This window comes from Anser anser (genome assembly GCF_964211835.1).
Source record: "Anser anser genome assembly, chromosome: 1".
NCBI lineage: Eukaryota > Metazoa > Chordata > Aves > Anseriformes > Anatidae > Anser > Anser anser.
In genome coordinates this window covers 7872460-7896538 of record NC_139720.1, presented here as the reverse complement: position 1 = coordinate 7896538, position 24079 = coordinate 7872460, and the positions used below count along the sequence as shown (strand labels likewise).

The window sequence follows — 24079 nt, the reverse complement described above, 5'->3', positions numbered from 1 at the left end:
TTTTCCATTGGCCGAGATCGCGGAGGGAGGCGGGAGCAGCTTTCCCATTGGCCGAACGCGCTGGGAGGGAGGCGGGACTAACTGGAAGAAGGCGGAAGAGGAAGAGGCCGCCATGAGCCGGTTCGGGGGCCGGCTGCGCGAGTACCCGGCGTTGTCCATCGACCGCTTCGACCGCGACAACCTGCGGGCGCGCGCCTACTTCCTGTCGCACTGCCACAAGGGTGAGCGCCGCGCCCCCGCCGCGACCGTGGCCATGGCGACGGCGCTCCCTCCCCCTCCCTTCCCGCCCGTCTCCATGGCGACCCCTTTTCCCGCCTCCCGCCCGTCTCCATGGCGACGCTCCCCCCTCCCTTCCCTCCCGTCTCCATGGCAACTCCCGCCTCCCGCCCGTCTCTGTGGAGGCCCCTTTCCCGCCTCCCGCCCGTCTCCATGGCGACTCCCGCCCGTCCCTGTGGCGGCCCCCTGTGACCGCCATGTTTCCTTGCAGATCACATGAAGGGGCTGAGGGCGTCCGCCCTGAGGAGGAGGCTGGAGAGCAGGTACGGTGTGAGGGGAAGAGCCCCCTCAGGGCTTTCTGAGGGGCGGTGGCTGGAAAGAAGTGCAGCGACAATTATTATTATTATTATTATTGACAGGAAGGTTCAGGGCCTGTGAGAAATTTTCTATTTTTCAAGGGAAAAATAACGTTTGAGGCATGCAGCGGTGTCTGGCTCTTGCTGTGCTGCTTTGCTGGAGGAGGTCTTCTAATTTTTTGGACCTTCTCTTCTTCAATCCTTAACTTCGCGTGTGTTTTGGCCAAAACATCGACGGTTTAACCAAAACGTGTGGAACATGAGTGGTTTAAGCACTAATGTCAATGCTTTACGCACTAGATGCTGTTGTCCTCAGGGTTACGCCACACAAAACTAGGCAGCTTAACATCTGCAGCCCGTTTACCAGCAGGGGAGGGCTCCGAAGGGGCACAGCACTGGATCCCAATTCTTCCTTGAACCTGAAGCACTGTTCTGAAAACATGCACCTCGCACGACTTAAGATTTTTCCCATATTTCTTTCTCCGACTCCCAAAAGCTAAAGTGTGAAGGGTTTTGAGTCAGTTTCCAACCGAGGATCACCTGTGACTGGAGGTGGCTTGACTCCCACTGAGGTCTGTGCCCCAAAAACTCAATTTTGCAAACTACAGAGAGCTCCGTCACTTGGGAAGGGCAGCAGGTATCCGAGTGGTGCTGATGGTAACAGCACGGTCCTCTTGAGCTCTGACTGCTCCATTTGGACAGGGAGCTGAGCAGTGCTTTAACAAATGTCCTTGTATGGAGAAAGACTTAAATTCTTGGGTGTTGAAGCAGTTGCCTTCGCGCAGACTGCCTGTTCTGTGGGATTATCTGGCTCCTGAAGCCATGAATTCCATGGACAAGGTAGTTGGCATGGACCAGCAGTGGGCTTGAAAGCAGTCTAACATCTGAACCTGCAGATAATTGAGTTTCAGTTCCTTGGCACGTTCCCAGACACTGTTACGTTTATTAGAGTAGGTGTTGCGTCTCCTCAAATGTGCGCAGGTAATCTCTTCGCTCATCAGGTCTATCTGTGCACCGTGCAAAAGCCAGAGCTTTGTAGGAAGCTGTTCTGCTGCATGCTAGCTGCCCCAAGTCTCGGGGAGACCATACTTGTCTGGATCAGACCTTGGTGGGCATGGAAACAAGCGAAGATGTATGTACACGTGGCCTCGTACCAAAAATGTGCATCCGTGGGCACACGTGGGTAAGACTTTGGGTCTGCTGTGCTGAAGAAAAGCCCTGCAAGGTGGAGCAACTTGTCTTGGCCCCATGTCAGGCTGGGGCAGAACAGCTCCTGCAGGCTTGCTGTTCTGCAGGTTTTTTTGGGTGAAAGAGGGAGCTGCCACTCGTGTTATGGTGTACTTGGTGTGAGGTACTAATACATCATTATATTACTTAAAAAAACACGCTTCTTTCTTGTCTCCTTTCAGCCTGAATGTTAAATTATATTGCTCACCGGTAACTAAGGAATTGTTGCTGACTAACTGGAAATACAAGTTCTGGGAGAATCACATTGTGAGTATTTTTTTATTCTTTATTTTTTGAATTAATAGTTTCCAAGCGATGGCTCCAGGGAAGAGGAAGCTTCCCCTCCTCGAAGTTTCTAAATATTGGTTTTGATACAGTATTTCAGTTCTTAAGTTCCTACATCAGTAGGAACTTTCCTTGTTGCCTGCTGTGTCGGATTGGTTTATTGTTTGCTGCTCAATTTTATTTTTCTCTCCACAAAATTGATCCTTTTCTCTCAACTTCAGCTTTAAATGTCTTTCATCTCTGCAGCTGTTCTGATGGTTTGTACTGCTCCCTCCTTTCCTTACCTCACTCATGTCTCTTTTCTTCTGTCCTTCATCTACATCTCTCTTGCTTCGCTTAAAGTCTTGTATTATTTGGGGTATAATCTTTTAGTTACATTATCTTCCTTCTCCTTTTCAGAAGATGAATTATCTCTAGCAGGGAAGTGTTGTAGTGACATAAAATCGCTGAGGAACCGAATTACCTGGTTTCATTTGTTTGGAGCCAACCTTCAAGTGGTCAGTTGTCATTTGTAGATGTGGCTTACCTGTAGTTAGATGGATGTAGTTAGTTATCTCCTTCCCTTTGCAGATGCAGGCTTTGCAACTGAGCGCGATTCCTTTCACACCTTACTGTGTGTACGTACGTCGTCACACAGCGTAAGGATTTTGTGTCCCCCGAGCAAGGACAGGAGAGCCTTCTAGTCAAATGACAGCTCAGGAACTTCAGGCAAGCTGAAACTTCTTTCCTTGGGGCAGTTACAGCTCAGAGTTGCCTTAAATAGTTTTTATGATTGTGGGTGTTAAGCTCCATATTCAGAGAAACTCTTAGGAGTTTCTTACCTAGGAGCTGGGTCTGGGTAGGAGGAAAAAGAAGTAGGGGACTTCTGTACATGTCCTCCTTTAATTGTGAGGCTGAGGAGATCGTGACTACCTTTATACAAAGCCTTGAGTGACTGAAGGATTTAATTATTCTGGGGGAGTGAACGTGATTCTTGGCTCTGCACGAAGGACTCTGAGCATCCCGTAGCCGTTTGATTTGATGTTCAGACTGAAGAAGCAATCACGACGTCAGCTTCCAGACAGATGTTTTTATGATTTACAGTCTGACCTTTATTTGTACACGTGACATGAGAGGCTTTCTGAATCTGCTGCTGGCTCCAAAATTTAAACTACTGAAGATCGGCGGAGAGCTCTGCTGGGGACATTGTCATGTGTGCTCATGAAGCTAACTGTGGCTGTCAGTGAAGAATTCATCAGGCAGTTTAGATCTAAAACTTGACAATTTTTTCACTGCAGTAGGAAATTTGAGCTTTACTGAGAAACATTGAGCATCCAGGATTAAGAGCAACTGTGTGAGTTGATTCAGCTTCAGAAAGAAATTGCAGGTGATAAAATTAATACTGATATTTAAAAAGACAACTCTCGCTGATGGCTTGAATTCTTAGTATAAATTGCATTTCGATGTGCGTATGCAAGTTTTGGAGCAAACCAGGAGTTTGGTAGCTGTCTGTTCGGTTAGCATTGTGGTTTATCCTAGAGAAGCCAAACTTTATGAGCTGGGTGTGAGTACCAGCTGAGCGGATCTCTTGGAACCGCTCAGAAATCTGGAACGGGGACGTGGTGTCTTGCGAATCTGGATGCGCTGGGACTGGGATGTCTCGAACGTTACAGTTACGCAAAACCAAGGCAGATGATCCAGCCAGAGAAAACTGTGCTGTTGCTGTTAAACAGGCCAACAGATTGTACTTTTTGTAAGCATACAGACACTGGGATATCTCCAGTTCATTTTTTGACATCATTTTTTTTTCCACTGGGAATGGAAACCCATGATTCACTAGAAGGAAGTGAGGGCAATTTCACAGGCTCAGAATTAGCCACAGTGCATGCTAAAGATGTCTGCGAAGTGAATTCTTAGCCCTAAACATGAACCGAGATGTTCAGTAAGTCATCTGATGCATTTACTTGTTTTGCTACAGGTTGCACTGGAAGTTGAAACTCCAACTCAGATTTCTTTAGTAGATGAAACTTCTGGTGAGGTAAGTTACAAAAATGATTCCTATGTTTTTAATGGTCAGTAACAATGTTTGTGTGAGCAGGGGAAGCAAATCTTACCTGTGACATCAAAAGTGGACACGCTATTGTTAACATCTGGTGTTCCTTTTCTCTCCAACATGCATAGCCACATGAATTCTTCTCCTCTTTGTTCTTATTATCAGAGGGTTTTTTTGGTGACTTCTTTCCACCGTATTAGTGATCTCCAGCTCACCTACTCTCCTGGTGATTTTTCACCTTGTGTGTAAGTGCAGGACTTACAGGTCTCGTAGACCATCCCAAGGTTTTTCCAAGATGTTTTTTTTACCAGGAAGCAAGGAAGCAGGGCTGTCTCCTGGCTGACTGGCTCTCACGAGCACCTTACCGTCCATCATCTCTTCTGGCATGACAGGATGGTCGTTGCTGCTCAGGGCTTGTTGCAATGTGAAGAGACACTCTTTATTCAAAAGTAGTGCCAAGTGCTGCGTTGCCTGTGAAGAGCAATGTGTTGCTTTCACCGTGTCAGTGAAGGTACCAGCAGTACTCACTGCAGCGTGAAAATAACGCCGACCCCTCTCTTCCAGAAAGAAGATATAGAGGTGACGCTTCTACCAGCTGGTCACTGCCCAGGATCGGTCATGTACGTCCTTCCAGTACTCTAAACGTCTCTGCTGGCAAATTAGTCCTACGGAGTCTCAATAAATACTGTGGCTGTCTCTCTTTATTTATTTTTCTTCCTTTCCTAACCTGAAAGAGCTCCTGAATTTAAAATTCTTACTTGATTATAGCTCTGTAGTCGCAGGGTCCACCACCTTCAGCGTTAGAACCCAGATCGTACAGGGCTTTTTTGTCCACGCAGAAGTTACTTGTTACCACAGGGTACTTTTTCCTGCGCCTTGAATAATAACTTTCTGGACTGCAACTGCACTTAGAAATGGTGCACAAAACTGTGGTTAAAAATAAATCCCGTGCTTACTAGATGCTAAAAACAAGTTGCCCAACTTCCTGGTACAGATGCCTAAAAACTCCTTTGGGTGCAGGAGACAGCTGGGCTTCCCTTACAGAATCTGTAAGGCTTTTGTCCTTTGTGGGCTCTGACCAGCCCATGCACAGGGCATGTCCCAGATGTGTTGAGTCTGAATCACTGGGTTTATTTGAAATAAACCTAAAAAAAGTCTAGGACAAAATTGAGCCCAGTGTTTCTATTATGTCATGTTTTAGTCACACAGACTTCTCTAAGCAAAAGAAACTGGCAGCTGGCAGTTAATGCTTTATATTGTTGAGTTTGACTGGAGTGTTTCTGTTTGCAGGTTTTTGTTTCAAGGTGAAAATGGCACCGTGCTGTACACGGGGGATTTCAGGCTTGCAAAAGGAGAAGCAGCCAGAATGGAGCTTTTGCATTCAGGGACCAGGTATGAGAAAAACAATCCACATTTTCATTCAGCTCCTGTAAAGTCTTTGGCTATCCGTGGGGTTTGGAAAGAACAAAAGATCATAAAGGCACGGACAATTTGTGAATGTCATCTTTTTTCCCCTCACTTTTTAAAATTGTGTATTAAATATACTGCAGTAAGACAAGCTTGTATTGCCTCCTTTTGAAGAGAGGAAGCGATACATCTTATGTGATGCATTGCTCACAATATCACATTCCTCTTTTAGAGTAAAGGACATTCAGAGCGTGTATTTGGACACCACGTTTTGTGATCCCAAATTTTATCATATACCAAGCAGGGTAAGTCTAAATAAGCCGTGAGAGGAGAGGTCCAAAAGCCACTAATTACTTAACCAGCCCTTCTTTAGGTAAATCCTGAAAATGCAAAACGGCATTTTCGGCATTTGCCTATCAAAGCACGGCGCTTTGGGAGTGCCTTCAAAGACGAATCGCAATATTTTCTGAACTTTTCAGGAGGAGTGTCTAAATGGGATCTTAGAGTTAGCGCGAAGCTGGACCTCGCTGAGTCGCTATCACATTGTGTGGCTGAATTGCAAAGCTGCTTATGGTTACGAATATTTATTCATTAACCTCAGTGAGGAACTTGGAATCAAGGTAATGCTTCGATACCAGTAATTCTTTAAAACCCTACCAGCTTTTTTTGAGAGCAGAACCACACCTGTACAGTTGCTCTGGCTGCAGTTTGGCAAATTCATTAAGCTAACCAAGAGTTAACTCTGCCTTTTTTTAGGTGCACGTGAACAAGCTTGATATGTTCAGAAACATGCCAGAAATCCTCTACCATGTTACTACAGACCGGCACACTCAGATTCATGCCTGTCGACATCCTCGGGTGTGTATCATTTTGGAAAGCCTCCGCTAACCTCTCTGCGAGCGACTGGTTGCAGTTGTTCTCGTGCTGTTGTTCCCCAGCAGGCTGGGGCCAACTGGTTGCTTAATGCAGAGGAGAATGAAAACTCCAGCTGGTGGGTTAAGGCGTGTTTTTAGAAAAGCTATTATCTGATACTAGACACGGTTTAATTGTATTTGAAACTTAGAAATTGTTAAATGAGGTAAGATGAACAGCGGGTTAAATCAGTCAGGTGTTATCATCCCTTCAGGTACATCAAAACCAGCTCGTGTGATGCCCCCTGCAGCCACGCGCTGGGTGCTTGTAATTGCTGGCCTTCCCTTTGCAGGATGTCTGAAGCTGAAGGCTGGGCCTAGGAGGAGTGCAGGTAGAACTGGAGGTGGCACAGTGGGGCGCTGGTCTCTGATTTGCTTCCTCAGCTCTGGAAGCAAGAGGCAACAGCAAAGAGATAGTGTTCGAAGGAGCTGGAAGTGAGATGAGAATATGGTCTGGCCAGATACCGCGTTGCTTAATTTCTGGGGGGGAAAAAGCCAGGATTGCACTTAATTTTTATGTTGTGTTTGGCAGGATGATGACTGCTTTCGAGGGAACAGGCTGCCCTGCGGAATGACTTGCCAAAACGGAACTCCCTTGCGCATAATTAGCATCAAACCCTCCACTATGTGGTTTGGAGAAAGGATCAAGAAAACCAGTGTAATTGTGAGGTGAGCGTTTGGGCCGTGCCAAAACCTGTTTCAGGTGTGTGTCCTGCCTGAGGTTTGTAAAACTGAACCTTAAAATGGGCTGTTTAAGAGCAAGTTATGCTTGCCTGATGACTGAGCTTGAAAACCAGCTGCCTAATTTATATGCCTCCTGTTTTGTTTTTTTTTTTTTTTTTTTTAGGACTGGGGAGAGTACCTACAGAGCTTGTTTCTCTTTCCACTCTTCATTCAGTGAGGTTTGTATACTTGTAGTACTACGTAGACACTAATTATTCTGGAGTGGATGATGTGACTTGTCAAAATTAACAAACAAAAAAAAACACAAAACACTACATAAGGAGATAGGAAGTTCTGGATGTTGGAGACAGGGATATCCCCAAACTGGTAATGTTTTAATATAATTGCAGGAGAACGTGTTAAGGTAGGGCAGGATTACAAGCCCATTTTTGTTTTCTCTGCTTGAAGCACAGGTCACCACTAAAACTGTTTTGATTATTCTGTAGTTGTGGCGTGCTTAAAGCTTGGCGTTTGGGGTTTTCAGTACGTTGGTTGTCTGCTGTGGCGCAGTTTTGGGCAGCTTTGACTTCTTTCCCCTGTCCACACATTCAAGCAGAAATTTTCTCCCATCGTAGCTGCCACTGTTACTCCTCTTTCTTTGCTAAAGGCTAAAATGAAATCGGTCCTGGCAGCATCCTCTCTAGAATCACACGCCTTCATTTAATATGATGATCCAGTTCTTCAGGTACTTCTCTCGTAAGAAGCTGAACTGAAACTGGATTCGTGCCACCGATCAACCTGTCACAAAGCCGTGCGTGTACAAAACGGAGATTATTCCGAGCTCTAGGAAGGAGGTCCTGTTTTGAAGATCACAGTAATTGTTTGAATTTCCTCTGTCTTGTAGAAGAGGACCATCTTCCTAGAGTTCGGAATAACCTCTGGATAGAGGTGCTCAGTAGTACATAAAGCATGGCAGCTCTGCTGGCAGAGTGTGCTGGGCGGTATGTTGTGAGTAACAGAACTGGACATGCGAAAATAGTTGGGTTGTGCTGGTCTGCGTAGGTGGGAGTGCAATCTGCAATCACGTAGCTGTGTTCAGTGATCAGCACTGGTAGAACCTTAGCTGGAGTGAGATGCTCACACGTTTGGACGCAATTTTCAAGAAACTTTCAGACCCGGGGTTTTGTTACGCTTAGTGTTTGGCTTATGACACAAACTGTTGTTGGTGTAAGTTAAGCTGCTTCTCTTCTTCAATTTAGATTAAGGATTTCTTGCGTTACATCTCTCCGGTGAACGTGTACCCCAACGTGCTGCCGGTGGGTGGGACAGAAGACAAAGTTATGGAACTGTAAGTGGCAGCTGGTGAAAGGAGGTCACCTGGTCCCTGTTCTAAGGACAACTCTCCTGAATCCCAGCCTCTCGAGCAGGCCAATGACTTCTACTTTACTCTTCCGATAATTCAATTCCCTCCCTGCCACATTCAGTCCTGCAAACTTCTTCCTGAACGCTAATAGGTGCTGCAGAGTCCAAGAGTTTGCATTCCACACACTAGTGAGAGCTATGTAGAGAGGCTTTTCTGATCGTTGGATTTGGGTGGCACCTGCGTGCATTCACCTCACGTCATCCTTCACCTATTTCTACTTGTCAGTGCTGTTTCTGGGAAGTTTCTTATAAAGAGAATTAATTTCTTTGGGCACTTGAACTCCTAGTCTTTGTGCAGGCACGAATGTACGGTATCACGCAGACCTGTACTCCCGTGCTGCTAAAGATGCTGGCAGCGTAGCAAGTGCTTTTATGGAGTACAAGAGTCGTGGTGGCACTCAGTCTGAACAAAATGAGGACTTGTTTCTTTGCTCCTTTTTGTTTTCTTCCTTAATAGGAAAGGAGACACTTTACAATAACTGAATAAACCTGCAGGCAGATTTTGAACCCTGTCATCTTTCCTTCTCTAAGCAAGGGGCTAAAAGATAAGTTTCCAAATGTTTTTAAGGTAAATATCTGGAAATGACAGATTTTCTCCCTTTAAGCTGCCTAAGCTCACCAAAGTATTAACATTTTCCCTAGCTATTGCTGCATTTGCTTTAACGCTTTTGCCACAGCGCCTGTGAAAGGCATGAAGCAGTGTCAAAATATTTACTTTTGTGCCTGAAAATAGCTGCCGAGTTCTAAATACTGATTTTTTTCTTCACTCACCTCAGATTACAGCCGCTATGCAGATCGTACAGGAGAAATACGGAACCCAGGTACAAGCCCCTAGGAACACTGAAGAGAGTCCACAAAAGAGATTTGTCTGATACAGGTAAAAAAATGCTGCTGGTGGTTCCATCCTTAAAGGAAAGCGTAAGACAAAACAGAGGTGCCAAAAGCCATGGCATTCACTAGTTTGTGTAGAAAGCAAGAGAAATACAGTTAGAAAGGAGAAACGTAAATTAAGTGAACTTAGTTTTCGGGAGAGTGGTAGTTAAGTGTGCTTGCTTGTGATCTTAAAACGTTCTTAGAAGCCCTGTATGTTCTAGAAGGGTTCCATTCCACAGTCCTACGCCATCCCTAACAAAGCCGTTTCCTGACTCTACCTGTATCACGTCCTGTGCTGTGGAGGAACAGTGAGGTATTTCAGAGGAATTGCTTCTCTTCGTTATCTTCGGCACCTGGCTGCTTAGCCCCAGTATCTTTTTTAATTTATGACGGTTGCTTCAGCAATGGGTGCTCTGTGTAGACTCCGGAAAGCCACTGAACCAGGGGAGAACTGCAGGCCTGCTGCGTTCTTGTCAGCTGTTTCTGAAGTGCCAAGCATGCAAGGCTGATGTAGTCGCGGCAAAACAGGACGGGGCTGAGCACACGAATCTAGACCAGCGTCCGTGAGGGCTCCATCAGATCTGCAGCATGCATGTGGAGGCCAGGGGCAGGGACACCTGCTGGCAGCTTCTAACTGCTTGCTGTTTGGGTCAACCTTTATTCAAAGCATGGAAGCAGTTACACGAGCTTCTTCAGTAACTTCAGTTGTTTGACACCTCTGCAGCCCCCTTACTGCTGTCATTAAATGTCTCCTCAGTCTAACAAACACAGCAACAGTGCTGTTTGTAAGTGCTAATGAGCAGAAAGAATTTTGCTAATGTGCATCCCACTTTCTTTAACCGGTATCTGATTTATTTTTTGCCTTTTTTTTTTTAAGTGTCTGACCTGGCAAATAATTACTGGCTCTGAGAGTCGCTGTATAGGAGCCTCTTTACCAGTGTAGTGACAGTTGCAGTAGAACGCTAGAAATTAAGGCCTCCGATGAACAAAGAAGGCCCTGACAGAATCCACTAACGTGCTGATTGAGTAATGCCAAACCAAAACAGTAAAATTAACTACAGTAGCTTGTAAGGCGCTCTGCGAGGCAGGGCAAACATGTCACTGATGTCCTGCTAAGCCTCCAAGTGGGTTAAAGAACTTTTTCTTCTCTTTATTAAATGTTTTATTTTTGTGGAAACTTTGCTCGCTCTCAGAAAAAAAAAAGTTCAAATCTCTGCTAAAATCTTGTTAATTGTTCTCTTGACAGATGAAGATGATCTCTTTGATACAGAACTCAGCTCTGCAAGGCCTAAGATTTCCAAGCAGCAGAGAGAAGAGAGCAGGCCCTCCAAAACAACGCAGCCTGAAAATGCTGAAGGAAACACAAACGAGAGCACGGACAGCTACAAAGCACCCCTAACTTATACCTCCCTCCAGGTGGATTTCATGGACTGCGAGGAGTCAAATGATGATGATGACGACGATGATGAAGAAGATGACAAAGAAGATTCTGAAAAAAATACAGCTCAAGTTCTTCCCCAGGAGTCAGATGCCACTTCTACAGCAAATTCCAATGGCGTACCTGGCGACCAGCAGGAGCCTAAAGCTGACGTCCCGTGCTGGGATGCGTTTTTTAAGTGTGACAGGCTGGATGAAAGCTCTGAAAACGAGGACAACTTCCCGTCCTCAGCAGGTGCTGGTGGGTCCCAGTCACTCTTCAGCGATTCGGATGGGGTGAGCGACTCCACCCACATCTCCTCCCAGAACTCCTCTCAGTCGACGCACATATCGGAGCAGGGCAGCCAGGGCTGGGACAGCCAGATGGACACGGTGCTCATCACCTCCCAGGAGAGGAACGCCGCTGACTTCAGCTGCTTCAGCAGAGCTGGGGGCAGGACGGTTCCAGTGCCACACGAGGCTGCCAAGGAGAGTCAAGCTGACAACAGCAGCTGGAAGGCACCGGGTCAGAACAGCTCGTGTGCCTCTGATGTCATCTGTGACTTGAAAAGCAAAGACTCGGAGAGAGAAGCAGAAGCTGGCACTGCTCATGTTCAGGAGGTGCTGGTGGGAACGCGTGACACTTCTAGGGCTCCCGATCTGGAACTGAAGAGGGACTCCCAGAGCTCCTCGGACTTTGAAATTCCCTTGACCCCTGATGCCGAGTTACCTCAGCCAGACAAGCTGTACTGCCTGTATAAGAAGCTAGCAGCAGGTGAAAGCATAGTGAGAAAACTCTCCTGAAGACAGGTAGAACGGATTATGTCATGAGAATAGGGGCATTCTTCTTTAAGCCCCTAATTATTTTTCTCTTTAGTGCCAATTACTACTTGCACGTAAGCTAATTTATACAATTTTTCAGTATTACCATCATAAATATCATTCTGCAGCCCCTGTAACTTCTGTTGTTCCTTCCACGAAGTATTTTAAGAAAGTACTTCCAGAGGGGACTGTAAAAGCCTTCTACCTCCTAAAGTTCATTTTGCAGGGCTGTAAGTAGGTAGATAGATAGAACAGACCAATTTAAGGATGGGACACTAAATGAAATTTAGTGTTTACTTTTATCATGAGCTCTAAGAGTTTGCCTTTTATGCACGTGATCTCAGGTTTTAATACAATACTACATTTTTAACTGGGGTGGGGGGGAGAATGTGGCATCTTCTGGGGACGGCCACGCAAATAATGTGAAGGGCTGCACTGCGGCTTTAGGAAATCCCGAGTTCGCACGGCAGTCATTTTAAAGGACTGCGGAACTGAGCAGAGACTGACCGAGCAAAGTTTTGGCTGCCTTTTATTTTTGTTTGGTCACTTCTTTAAATCAAACCGCTCTCTCTTTAAAGCGAGCGGGTACTAAACACCACTGCCTATGGTTTAAATCTAACTCACTACAACCCACTTGTTGTCAGTTCCTCTGCTTTGGTTCATTCTCCGTTTTTCAGAGCTACCTAAAAATAAAACGCCCCGCGTTTGGTTCCAAAGCCACCTGCAGGAGCTTGCTTTGGAAGCTACGTCACAGCAGCAGAAGCCAACCTGTTACCTCTGCTACTCGAGGCTCTTTTATTACCAAATTTTACCTCCTCTCCACCATCTCATTGACATTACAGTCATGTTCAGATCTCTTTTTTTAAAGCAAGACAAATTCTCCATGCATGTTTGCTATCGTAACTAACTTCTTGCCAAAATTCTTAGCTTTTACAACGGAAATGCGGCTTCAGGTTCTTAAATTTCAATGTCTAGGAAGAAATGCCTAAACAACAGAAGTTATCTGAGTGTTCTATGAGCTCTTAAGCCCAAAGAATTAAGAAGACTTCCATTATGACAGCTCTCCCTTTTGTGTACATCAAATTTTCTGCTGTTTTTAGTGAACAATGAACGTTAAACCAGCCAGCATTCTGCTACTGGGAACAGTGGCAGAGAAAAAAAACACGAAAATTTGCTATTATCTGTGTATGACTTGAAGGTTATTCAAATCCGTGTGTTTTTCCACTGCTCCTGGGATTTGTTAACGCATATTCCAAGCACAGATTTTTATTTTGCTTTTTAGCAAGGTTAAAGGGAACCAAACTGCTGTTGTACCTACCTACCTCTGTGAATATAGTCATACAGAGCAGACTCTTGTCTGTTGGCTTGTTCCCTTAACAGTAGAATACATTTCCAGGGTGCTTAAGTACACAGGAACCCCATCTGCTTTAGGCAAGTCAATATTGCAAATTTAGACCAGCTCCCCTCAGCCATAAACTGAAAAGGAAACACATGACTTCCTCCGGAGTGCTCAGCTACAGTCCTTTCACTGCTAAAAGCTGGGAATTAAGAGGGGGCAGCTTTAAAGCAAACTGTTCTGTTCCAGCTAATTCTGAGAGGGTAACTTTTGTTTTTTTCTTTCAAGAATGACAACAACAAGAGAAAAACTAAATTTAATTTATTTTTATCAAAAACTATAGGAAGAGAGCAATACTAGAGATCACACATTATGAAAAGAAAATGTTCCTGAGCTTACAAACTGCATATTCTAACGTACACAGTCCTAAAACATACATTAGAAATAACCAAAGGATTGACTTAACTTTGAGATTAAATAAATAGACAATAGCTTTCTTACAGATGATCTTGCAGCATTAGTTCTGCTACCTCCAAAACAAAAAAAACAAAAAGCTAGAGGATAGAGCACAGGTTACCGGACTCTTTAAGTGCATGTACGCAACTGACCTAGTGGCCGTGACGGTGCTACCAGGCCACAAAGCAAAACAAAGGCAGAGGCTAGGCTGGTTTAGGCTCCTTAAGAAATTGAAAGTAAGTTTCTTCTCCTCTCATTTGGCAATTTTCCCCCTGAACTCGTAAAAACGGCAAGTTTTAAAAGTGACGCAGTGTAACATTACGCTAATTCACCAACTGCAATCCCAAATGCACTGAATATGTAAATATAAACACTGTTTGAACTTCTAAACTAGGAACAGGATCCAGGGACTAATAACTTCAAATAAATACAAACTACTGTTACCTCCCAGGATATAAGTTAAAGGTCCTTTATTTGTCGCACAAGAGGTAACATACACATCCTTGGAGAACAACAGTGTTATTTCAAATGCTGGTGATAACACACACTGCCTTGGGAAAAAGGCAGACACTGAACTCAAGTACAACTAGTAAGACTTTAGCTTTCAAAATGCATTTACTTGTGATTCTTTAAATCGAACTGGGCATAAACACAGCCAAAAAGGGTGTCGGACCGTCCTGTCACCTTGCACAGGAGAGGCCAGAGGAACTGATTTGGTAAGGAATCTACTTCTTGCCGCCGCCGCTCCTGCACCGACAGGAAAGGCTGCGGACAGCAGCAGGTTGAGCAGCTGGAGGTGGCAGATTCCATCCACACGGAACGCACTGCTGACCTGGGCTACATGCAAGGGAAAGCACAACTCCAGACGATCAAGGATCATCTAGAGTTCGGTAACGCTAAAGCTCCACATTCCACCGAAATAAAAAAATGTGAGAGAAATGGCATTTTAAAAATTGGCTGGATTCAGTGTTTATTCAGGTGTGTGAATACAGGTGAGCCTGGTAAATGTCAGGTACTCTGAAATCTAAGCAAACTTTCTCCATTAAACAATATAAAACATCGATTGCAACGCGGATCTCTGTATTGTAGACTACAAAACGGAGCACTTTCGGTGGCCTACGCTCTTCACCCCAACCGTCAAACTGATTTTGCTGTCGTAGCATATAAAAATGTCACTTTCCGCCAAAGAGCCGGATGTTCAGTGCCAATGCAACTGTGCTTCTTCATCAACAACCAACCTGTATTATCCTTTGAAACACTCTTCTTGGAGTGCTAGGAATTAACGTGAAGTTTAAGGCATTTTCTAACTAATTAGGTAAACTGATATATGCTGGGTACTTGACTTCATTCACCTGAGCCAACAGCAGTGCACCTTATAAAGGTAACTAGCTGACCTATGATACATAGCTCGCATCCAGTTATGGAGCAACATAATTCTGCCTGACCCTACCGACATTTACGCCGTTTGTAAGCAATATGCAAGCTTTACAAGCGTTTTATCCGTGAGAATAAAGCCCTTCGATCATCCCGGGACCTTGGCTGGAACTTCACTCATAACCTAACTCAACTGCTCTTCAGTGTTTTGAAGCCAAGCAAAAGTTAGCATACATTACGAACAGATCAAGTCAACTTGAAGATAATCAAAAAAAAAAAAAAAAAGATTCAAGCAGCTGAAGAACTGTGTGTTTCCCAGCCTTTACATTCAAGAACATCTTACAAACATCTACAGCAAATGGGTAGCTCATCCCTAGTCTAACTTCACTGAAGTTAACATTTTTGAAACAAGAAAAAATAGGCCTAGTCTCTTAAAAATCTGTCACTAGGTAAAAAAAGTCACAGTATGTAAAAACTTAATCAGAACCAACTGCTAACACGAATCAATTCCCAGGCTATTGCTGCACCTAACAGGTAACCATCTCCAGAATGCATCAGCTTTGCTAGACAATGGGCTGCTTTCCCTCTTCATTATCTATTTCCAAACCGTAGCCAGTAATTTGTTTCAGCAATGACTGCCAGCTCTCTGCAGCAGGAACAGAACAGCGTACGTTACTGGTAACAGTGCAGTATTTACAAATTCTGTGCAGAACTGCAGATCCCCCCTAGAATCTTAACTGAAAGTCAGAACCTAACAAGTGGAAAAGTTCTATCTGTAAAACTTCTAAGTAACGTGACATCAGCTAAAACTGTTCGAGACCTGACCTTACATCTGGACTCTGCTAATACCGATGACTTGCGTGGAGTTCAGCGGACGTTTTGCAGTCTGCGCTCCTGTGAACGCTCATCTAGCCACGCTCCGACGGCCCTCCTTCCCCGTGGGGCAAGAAATGTTATTGCGAATCTCTCCAAGCCTTTCTTTTGTTCAACACCACCAACGGAAAAAAAGCAAAGAAACTGTCCGCTATGATTCAGGACTCGAATTGGGTGTCTCCAGACTTTTCAAGGTACAGAAGATATGCAACACGACTTCATCCCACTGAAATCAGCTCCTAAAATGCCTACACTTTGTAAGCTCACACTCAATATCCAAATCAAGGTACATTTTAAAGAGTTTTCTTACCATACACCTTTCTCCCTCCTACAGAACAGTGCTATAGAAATCAAACTTTAACCTCTGATATCAGTTTCAGCCTGAAACACTAGATCGCTTTCTTTGGCCAATGCCATTTCAGCTACAAACAGAACACCTTCTTTTCATTGTATTCGTTTACATTAGCTGTAAGAATAATATATGTGTGAAAGAAGAGTCTTCTTAAAACACTTTTAGAAGAGAACAAAGTATTTGTGACGTTGGATACCCAAACTCAGTTGAGATAACCTCTGCAACACACAGCTCCACATTTACACACTGTTCTGATCCTCTTTCTGGAGGGGCTGAGACCGTCTGCAGAGTCTGAAGTCAGATCTATCGAACCTGCGGCACAGACAAACACAAGTCAGAAAATTTTAAAAGAAAGACCGAAACCACGCTAGGTATGCAAGGCAGGCAAATGGCTTCAAAAAGTCTCCTACCACCCCAGGTCTTGAAAGAATCGTGTGTGAAGCTATGCTGCGTTCTCCTGACACCCCCACTACAACTACACAACACAGCGTATGTAGCAGCAGAATCCAAAGCTCAACAAACCCGAGCTGTTCATCCCAGTCAGCTGAGACTGCAACGGGCCTTCAATGTCAGTGTCAGACACACCAAAAAAAAAAAAAAGAAAAACAAACAGGGACTGTCACGCACACCACAAAAAATGGAGTTTTTAAAAGAGATTTAAGTAAGATAAATTTGTCAGTTCTGAAAGAGAGCTTCTGCAAGAATGAGGCGCAGCTCTGGAGCATAAATACACTTCTTTGGGATGTAAGTAGCTGGGCTAACAACACTTCTGTTGTGGCTTAGTGGTATGCAGGCAAACAAAGCTTAACACACAGAACATGAACGCCAGACAGACTAAAAAGTTTTAGAATGTACCGGGGGGAAGAGAGCGGCGAAGAATTCCCAAATGGAAAAATCAATTATCAAAGAGCTGGTAATATTTTACCAAGAACTGTGTTTCCTTAAGTCAGTAACAATCGCTGCATCCAGCCCAGCAAAGAACACTCAATTTTTGGACTTTCCTTCTTCCTAAACATCTGCAGCACAGGACCTACATCCACAGCTGATGTCTGCAGGCACCACAACACAGTGACACACCTCAGACCACACTCAGCTGTTATAACTGGCTTCTTGGCTGCCACTAGCAGGTGCTTGCAAGGAGTTTCCTCAAAAAGTACCTGAAATGCCACTTTGAATAAAGAAAATAATTTTTTAAAGGTATCCAAACACATTTCTTTACCCTGACCATTATATTGAGCACCCCTGCAACAAATCTTTGAAATAAGCTGCCGTGTCAGAGGTTCCAGCCACAAGCCCCTGCTCTGAGCACCTAAAATGCCGGTATCAGTCAGCCTGCAACAGTTAGCCAGTGCCCCGTACCTCCCCCGAGAACAGGTTTGAAATCTGCAGACCTTTCATCTGGTAGTCGAAGGTGAGCTCTTCTCCAGCCTTGATGGTTCTCGTGGAAAACAGTGCTATTCGAGGAAGACGCAGGTCGAGGTTGTCGATGAACACGTTGAAGACTTGGAGATTTGGATCACACTGTAAAGAAAAAAAATAATGTAGTTTCTGGTAAAAAAAAAAAAAAAAACACGCAAGTTTCACTGAAAGGAAGTGGAGGGAATGGCTCTTCTCTCAGTGACAGAAGTCCTAAATGAAGTTATCTTCTGAAATCAACAAGTTCCAGTTTTGAAATAGCATTAAAGGAGAACATTCAGAGTAGAGCTCTTTCAAGAAGATAACCTTTGAACAGTGCAGGGACTACAGGAATATCTAACAGCCTACTTAAAAAAAAGGTACCTTCAAAACATGGCAATGAAAAAAGATGGCAAACAGAACAATTTAACCTACATTCGGGGTTAAGATTTACTTACTAAACCCACAAAAATAATTAAAGCTGAGAAGAGAAGAACAACCTAGCATTTCAAGCCACATAAACCTAAACATAGAATAATGAGTGTGAATGTTGCTTCCAGGTCAGAAAAAAAAAAAAACAGAAATAACATTCTCATACTATGGGTATTTTTTTTATTTCTAATCGCTAACCTGCTTGGCTTTTGAGCTATCTGCTACAAGTGAGGAGGAGTGCGTGTGTCAAATAAACCAGGCAGGAACTATAAACCACTTTTTCAGGTTTTCTAGATTAAGTTTAAGCAGTCTCTAAGACAGTTTGTTAAACCATACGCGTGCTTTTCTGCTATTCCACGGTAAAATATAACTCACGTTACAAAAGCAGAACTGAAGTTAGACTTTTAACTCCGCACTCAAGTGCAGGAATAATTTATTGCCATTTCCACAAGTGAGCAATTGCAATTCTAAAACTCTTCTTCATCCTCCTCCCTAACAAGCCTGCATGACACACAAATGATGTCATCAGCTCACTGACCTGAAGACGAGTTTACTTTATTTGTACAACAGTGACCGCAGACCTCGTAAACACCGCACCGTTCAGAAATACATCATTCCTGAACTACAAAAATGTAATTCCTTTACAGATGCAGCTCAGCCTTTGTGTTGTAGGTACTTGAATTGGATAGGAAATAAAACACAACAAAAGTTTCCTACGGAAAATGTACTTTCAGGTTCTCTGGCAAATTTAGATTTGATACTAAGAAGGGGAAAAGGTATCTATCTACACAAGAGAAATGCCAAAGAAAACAGCAATTTTTTTCGTCATCTACTAATGTTTGAAGGATATTCGATGCACCCTCTCCTACCCTGCCCTGCTACAAAATAATGCAGCAGCTCCGTCGTCTTTAACTCCTCACTGACTTGCTCAAGTGTTTCTCGTGTGTTACGCCTCTTCGTTACTTGAAAACCAAACAAACCCTATTTTGGTAGTGCAGTGACTCCCCTAGAACTACCAGCCGTCCACCTGATGCAGCCTCACGTTGCCGGATTTGCGCAGGCAGCCTCACTCTGAGCAAGGCTCAGTATGGCACTCTATTTATTATATTCTGCTATGTGACTGGACTGTGTTGGAATAAAACACGCTACTTCAGAAAAACGGTGAATATGACATTAAAATATTCGCAGCAGGAGAGCATTTCTGGCACGACTGGGGTGATTCTGTCAGCAGCTGGGATATAAAACAAGGCCTTACGCTGTGATTCACAAAGTGGGACACATTTCCATAGCGAGCCGCATCCACTGTAAATTCGTCTGAGTCATAGTCCAAATCAAACAAGTACGTATTGCCCTGGTTGTCATAGAGCTGGCCCCGTCTCTCTGCTTCCTCACTTGTAATCACCTAAAGAGAGAGAAAAAAGAAACCTGCATCATATTATTAACTATTACTAAATTAAAACAAACATCACAATCAAGTCAGGAAAACTTTGCTTAGGAAAAACACCACGTTTGCTGTCTGGTGCAACTTGTCTACAGCCGGTGCGCTACTTTGTCTCAGGAAAAGGAAAAATCATCGCCTGCATTAAGTGTTTTGATGAAGCCAAATAAACCGTTCCTACTTGGAGTTTCTAGACATACTATTCTTTCATTAGACCCACAAAGCCTTTTTTTAACTGCACGTAAAATTTGGAACGACAGTTACCAGTCTTTAAAACTCTTCCTGTGACTTCTGGCTGTAATGAAAGATGCTGTCGCCTCTGTGGAATTCCTGGTTTCACGATAACTTAGGTCTCCACATCACTTTGCAAAGCTGAATTTATGAAGTTAAGCTTTAAAAACTTCACCTGCAGCCTGTTACTTTGAATGTATTCTGTTGTGCACCATCAGCAAAAAAAAAATATATATATATCACAATTTGGCAGCAGGACAGATAAAAGAAGTAACAGAATTGGACAAAAAACCTCAAATTTTTCTGACAGACCAAATTTGAGAACAAAACAAATTTTGAAAACAAATTTGAGAACAGTAGGGAATCACCAGATTCACATGAGAGGATAAACGTACTCTTTGCTTTCAGCAACAGAATTCTGCACACACAACAGTCTCCTGTAAGTTTACGAGGTTTTATTAATAGGCTATGAACCTGACAAGTTAGCAGATTCGGGGCAAGAATAAATACAATGAAGACCACAAACATTTTTAAGTGGGGACAGAATTATTTTGAATCATCTTATTAGCAAGGCAGATACGTGGCAGAAGCACACCAGAGCGGATCAGAGAGGCTGCCAGGAGCTACTGGTGTAAAGATCCCTGAAGCAGAACAGAGGCTGAAAGAGGTAACACAAGGCAACACAAAATCTCGAGAGTAACTCCAGGTCTGCACTTCGCAACATTAAAGTTCTGCTTTGGAACAGCATGAGACAGATTATCCAGACAAAACAGAAAAGGGACCGAGACTGGGTGGGGAGTTTGGTAACAACTGTGCCTGGGGAACAGCAAAAACTACAATAAAGATAAGGGAAGAATGAGGAATGTGACTGCCAGGAAAGAAAAGGACTCATCTTTAGAAATACTGCTAGGGCACAAATCTCCAGGAATTCTGTAACGACACAAAGGATGAGTGTTCTCCTCGCATTCAGCCTTTTACAATTGCTCTGGAATGGAGAACATATTGGACAACGTAATTTCACTGCCAGCTTGAATGTCTAGTCAGTGTACTCCCCTGCCCAAAAGCAGACTTCTCTGTTACACAGCAAAAGCCAGGAAGCGTTAAAACCAAGAGAAAGCTCATCAAGATTTTCTCCTATTTCCTCCTCCTTCACAGTAAATGATCAATCCATATGAGATAAATACATACCTCTCCGACATACTCCATCACGAAACTGTTGGTTTTAATTTTCTGGAGGGTTTTTACTCCCCAGCCTCGTCCATTGTTAGTTCGGAAGATGCAAAGAGAATACTGCGTGCCTTTCTGTACTATCCTATTCGGGCAGTTGGGACCGCACCTACAAAATGAGTTGCATTCATAGATGGGCAAGCCAGGCTGGATTTTCAGCTTCTTTCTTTTATTATAAGCCAAAATAAAGCCAGCCTCCTTTGGACAGCACTTCTCAGCAGGGCAGTCTGAGCATTCACAGCCAGTCGTTATTCCATTGATTACATTTATTCCCGGAGCAGGTTTATACTCGTTAATGTAGTAGAAGTCTAAAGGAGGACCTTCGAGATCCACAGTGTTTTCTACGAGAATCATTCCTCTATGATTCTTTTTCCTGTTGAGTTCTTCTTTCCATCTCCGCAGAGCTATTCTTTGCTTAGCCTTCCTCACAATGTAATCTGCGACCGCAGGTTTCAAGGCTTTAACATGGTTTCTCACTTTCAGTGCTTTGCCTTCTTTCACTCGAGATAAGTATTCGTTCTTGTCACTAAGAAAGTTTTGAAGAAGCAACGGACAGTTCAGATTTTTCTGAGGCTCCCAAGTATTTGAAGACTCTGGCCATCCTTTCCATTTCACAAGATAGTATTCCGTGCCCTTGAAATACAGAAACAGATACAGATTTAGCCGCGCGTCTGTTTACTGAAATCCAGAGTTCCGCAGTTAAGAAATGCCACACAGTACAGAAGGTCTTGATGTCCCCAAAACAATTAGAACTGGGGAGAAAGGGAAAAATCAAGTTTGCTGTTGGCAAGTTAGCTTAGAGCACAACTTTGGATACTCCACGTACCTCCTCTAAGGGCAAAGAAATACACAGCTGTGAAGCACTCAGGTCACTAATCTTAAACCAGGAAGAGGCTAGTTTCTTAAAGCAGTTAAGCAAATTAAACTATCTAGTTGTATAACTCGTATGCACGAGCAGAATATAGTCATATCACATACAGAACAAAAAAATAAAATCCTAAACTTACCAAGCAAATGTCTAAAAAACTCTATCTGCCCTGTATCAACCATGCTCCTAAAGAAGCAATCCGTTTAAAACACTTAATATTGTATTTACAGTCGAGAAGCATGCGCTTTGCATGTATTTTAAAAGGGCCAAATAGCCATAGTAAATGTAACAAGGCCAAATCCTGATACTGAATTTCACTGGCAAGAACAAGCCGTAGGAATCCAGTGGCAGCACATGGCCCTAACTCTTCATCAGACAGACTACAACATTCGAGAGAAAAACAAAGTTAACCTGCAAATAAAGAAGCATCGTAATACGTACCAAGCTACAACCTAAAAGCATCAGGGTTTTGCTTCTAGATATGCAAAGGTGAAGCATTCTGTATTCCAAAATCTCCGTAATTCCAGAAGAAAACTTCCTTCAACATACTGAAAGAGGTAACTACACCGCTTTCTGTTTACAGTTCAAAGTTTAAAAGATATTTCATGTGATGTCATCAACAGCTTTGTACTTGCAGCCTGTTTCTTTATATTATGAACAAAACTACCTTTGTCTCGCTTCCAAATTTCAGCTGAAAGAGTGATCAAATCGGTCTGTGTTTCTCTTACCTCTTCTACCTTGTAGTCACACAAATATTCCACCTCATAACTCTTTAGACTCCTGTTGGTGATTCCAATGGATTTACATCTGAGATTTTCCTTCCTACATAATTCTTGGAGGGTCTCAAGTGAAGCTAGACATGGCACATACCAGGCTACAATAAGAAAATCGGTAAAGAATCCTATTTAATGTCTCGGCTGAGTTGAAACCGTTATGCACTCCACGTGCCTCAACCCAAAGTCCCCGCGGTACCACCTGTGCCAGCAGCCTCTCGCACACCTACGGCGTCTCTCCAACTTCACCCTAAGGCTCAGAGCAGAAGCACGGCGACGATTCCCTCCCTGAACCTCGGCTCGGCGTGCCTGGCCGCATACTTACACGGAACAACCAACGCTCTGGAGGGCAGGCGCTGCCGCAACACCCTTCCAGGGGCAGAAAGCGCCTTAAGACCAAGGGAGAGCGTTTCCCTACGGCGAAAGCATCCCGTAACGAGAGGCACAGCTCCGAGCGAGCCTCCCTTCTTCAACGGGACCTCCGAGGGGACCGCCGCAGCCCTGCAGCTCGTGAGGGGCGCGGAGGGGAGCCCGGCCCCTGTGACGGGACCACGGTGACCGACGGAGTCACGGCCCCGAGGCTCTTCCAGAAGGATCGCAGGGCTGGAGGGAGGCTGCTGGGGGCTGAAGGGGCAAGGGGGGGCGGGGGGAAGGGAAGTTCGGGAAGTCGGTGAGAGGCTGGGGGAGGAGGAGGAGGATGAGGAGAATGAGGAGGATGAAGAGGATGAGGAGGAAAAGGGGAGGGAAGGGGGGCGGCTGCCTTTCCCCCAGCCCCCCTACAGCAGCCCCAACCCCTCTCCCTCACATTTACCTCAGGCACCCCCCCCCCCCCACAGCACCGTGCTCAGCCCTCCTCGGCCGCTGGCGAGGCCTCCAACCTCCAGCCTCCCTCCCACGACCCCAAAAAAAACCTCCCCAACCCCCCCCCCCCCCCGCCCCACCACCACCACCACACCGCCGAGCCCGGCTGCAACGCTCCTGCTACGGGAGGGGGTGGGAGGGCTCGGCGGCGGTTCCCTCAGCCCCGAACCTTCCTCCTCCTCCTCCTCACCCCTCAGCGAGGCGGAGGGGAAGCGAGGGGCTCGGTGTCCGGCGGCCTCACCTCCTGGCCAGCCCTCCATCTTGGAGGGGGCCGCAGGCGCCAGGCGCGGGTTGGGGCCCGCCATGCTCCGCCCCCCCCCCCCCCCCACTCCGTGCAGCACGGGGCGGGGCCATGGCGGCGCCTCAGAGGCGGCCCCGTTCTCCCCCCCACACCCCCCGTCACGTTTTGGGGGTGTGAAGGGAGAAAGGAGAGGGTTAGGGGGTGGGGGTGAGGGCAAGGGTTCAAGGTTCTCTGACTACGTTAAAAAATTAGGAATAAAGCGTTTTTCACCCTGCTTTAAGGTACACTTCTTCCCCCCCCCCCCCCCCCCCCGACACTCTCTCCCTCCCACACTCTTCAGGACTCCTCCACAGAAACAAACCCACAAAAGCAGCAGCTATACGGAAAATTAACCCCCATCAAGAAAGTATAGCAAGACTCTCCCTACTAATAATAAAACTCTCACACCAAGCTTTAAACCTAAACTGTATGTTAAAGCAGCTTTTACAGATCTTACATGAAGTTTTAAACCTAAAGCATATGCTGAAGTGGCTTTTACAGACCCCATCTTTTTATTGTGTGCCAGGTGAAGGAAGGCCCAGGCTCCTTCTCT

The 24079-nt window shown here is 44.9% G+C and overlaps 2 protein-coding genes across 5 annotated transcripts; one reads left to right on the top strand and one right to left on the bottom strand.

Annotated features, from left to right (window-relative positions):
- The first annotated feature begins 33 nt into the window (after positions 1 to 33).
- DCLRE1C (DNA cross-link repair 1C) lies at positions 34 to 12981 on the top strand. Of its 3 annotated transcripts, XM_083848274.1 has the most exons (15): positions 524 to 539; positions 1982 to 2066; positions 2484 to 2581; positions 2655 to 2792; positions 4042 to 4101; positions 4681 to 4736; positions 5407 to 5508; positions 5756 to 5828; positions 6003 to 6143; positions 6280 to 6381; positions 6967 to 7103; positions 7282 to 7336; positions 8357 to 8445; positions 9296 to 9396; positions 10639 to 12981. In XM_083848274.1, exons 4-15 carry the CDS (start codon positions 2772 to 2774, stop codon positions 11610 to 11612), a joined length of 1911 nt encoding a protein of 636 aa, XP_083704400.1. In that variant the 5' UTR covers positions 524 to 539; positions 1982 to 2066; positions 2484 to 2581; positions 2655 to 2771; the 3' UTR covers positions 11613 to 12981. The 3 variants fall into 3 exon arrangements, with proteins under 3 accessions (XP_083704398.1, XP_083704399.1, XP_083704400.1); XM_083848272.1 differs by lacking the exons at positions 2484 to 2581; positions 2655 to 2792 and adding an exon at positions 34 to 221 and having other exon boundaries at positions 488 to 539; XM_083848273.1 differs by lacking the exon at positions 2484 to 2581 and having other exon boundaries at positions 488 to 539.
- Positions 12982 to 13270: 289 nt separating this feature from the next.
- SUV39H2 (SUV39H2 histone lysine methyltransferase) lies at positions 13271 to 23586 on the bottom strand. 2 transcript variants are annotated; one of them, XM_083848563.1, is made up of 6 exons: positions 23488 to 23586; positions 22341 to 22486; positions 20706 to 21377; positions 19104 to 19250; positions 17413 to 17542; positions 13271 to 16333 (listed from the first exon to the last, which is right to left on the bottom strand). In XM_083848563.1, exons 1-6 carry the CDS (start codon positions 23549 to 23551, stop codon positions 16224 to 16226), a joined length of 1269 nt encoding a protein of 422 aa, XP_083704689.1. In that variant the 5' UTR covers positions 23552 to 23586; the 3' UTR covers positions 13271 to 16223. The 2 variants fall into 2 exon arrangements, with proteins under 2 accessions (XP_083704689.1, XP_083704688.1); XM_083848562.1 differs by having other exon boundaries at positions 23437 to 23575.
- Between the last annotated feature and the right edge of the window lie 493 nt (positions 23587 to 24079).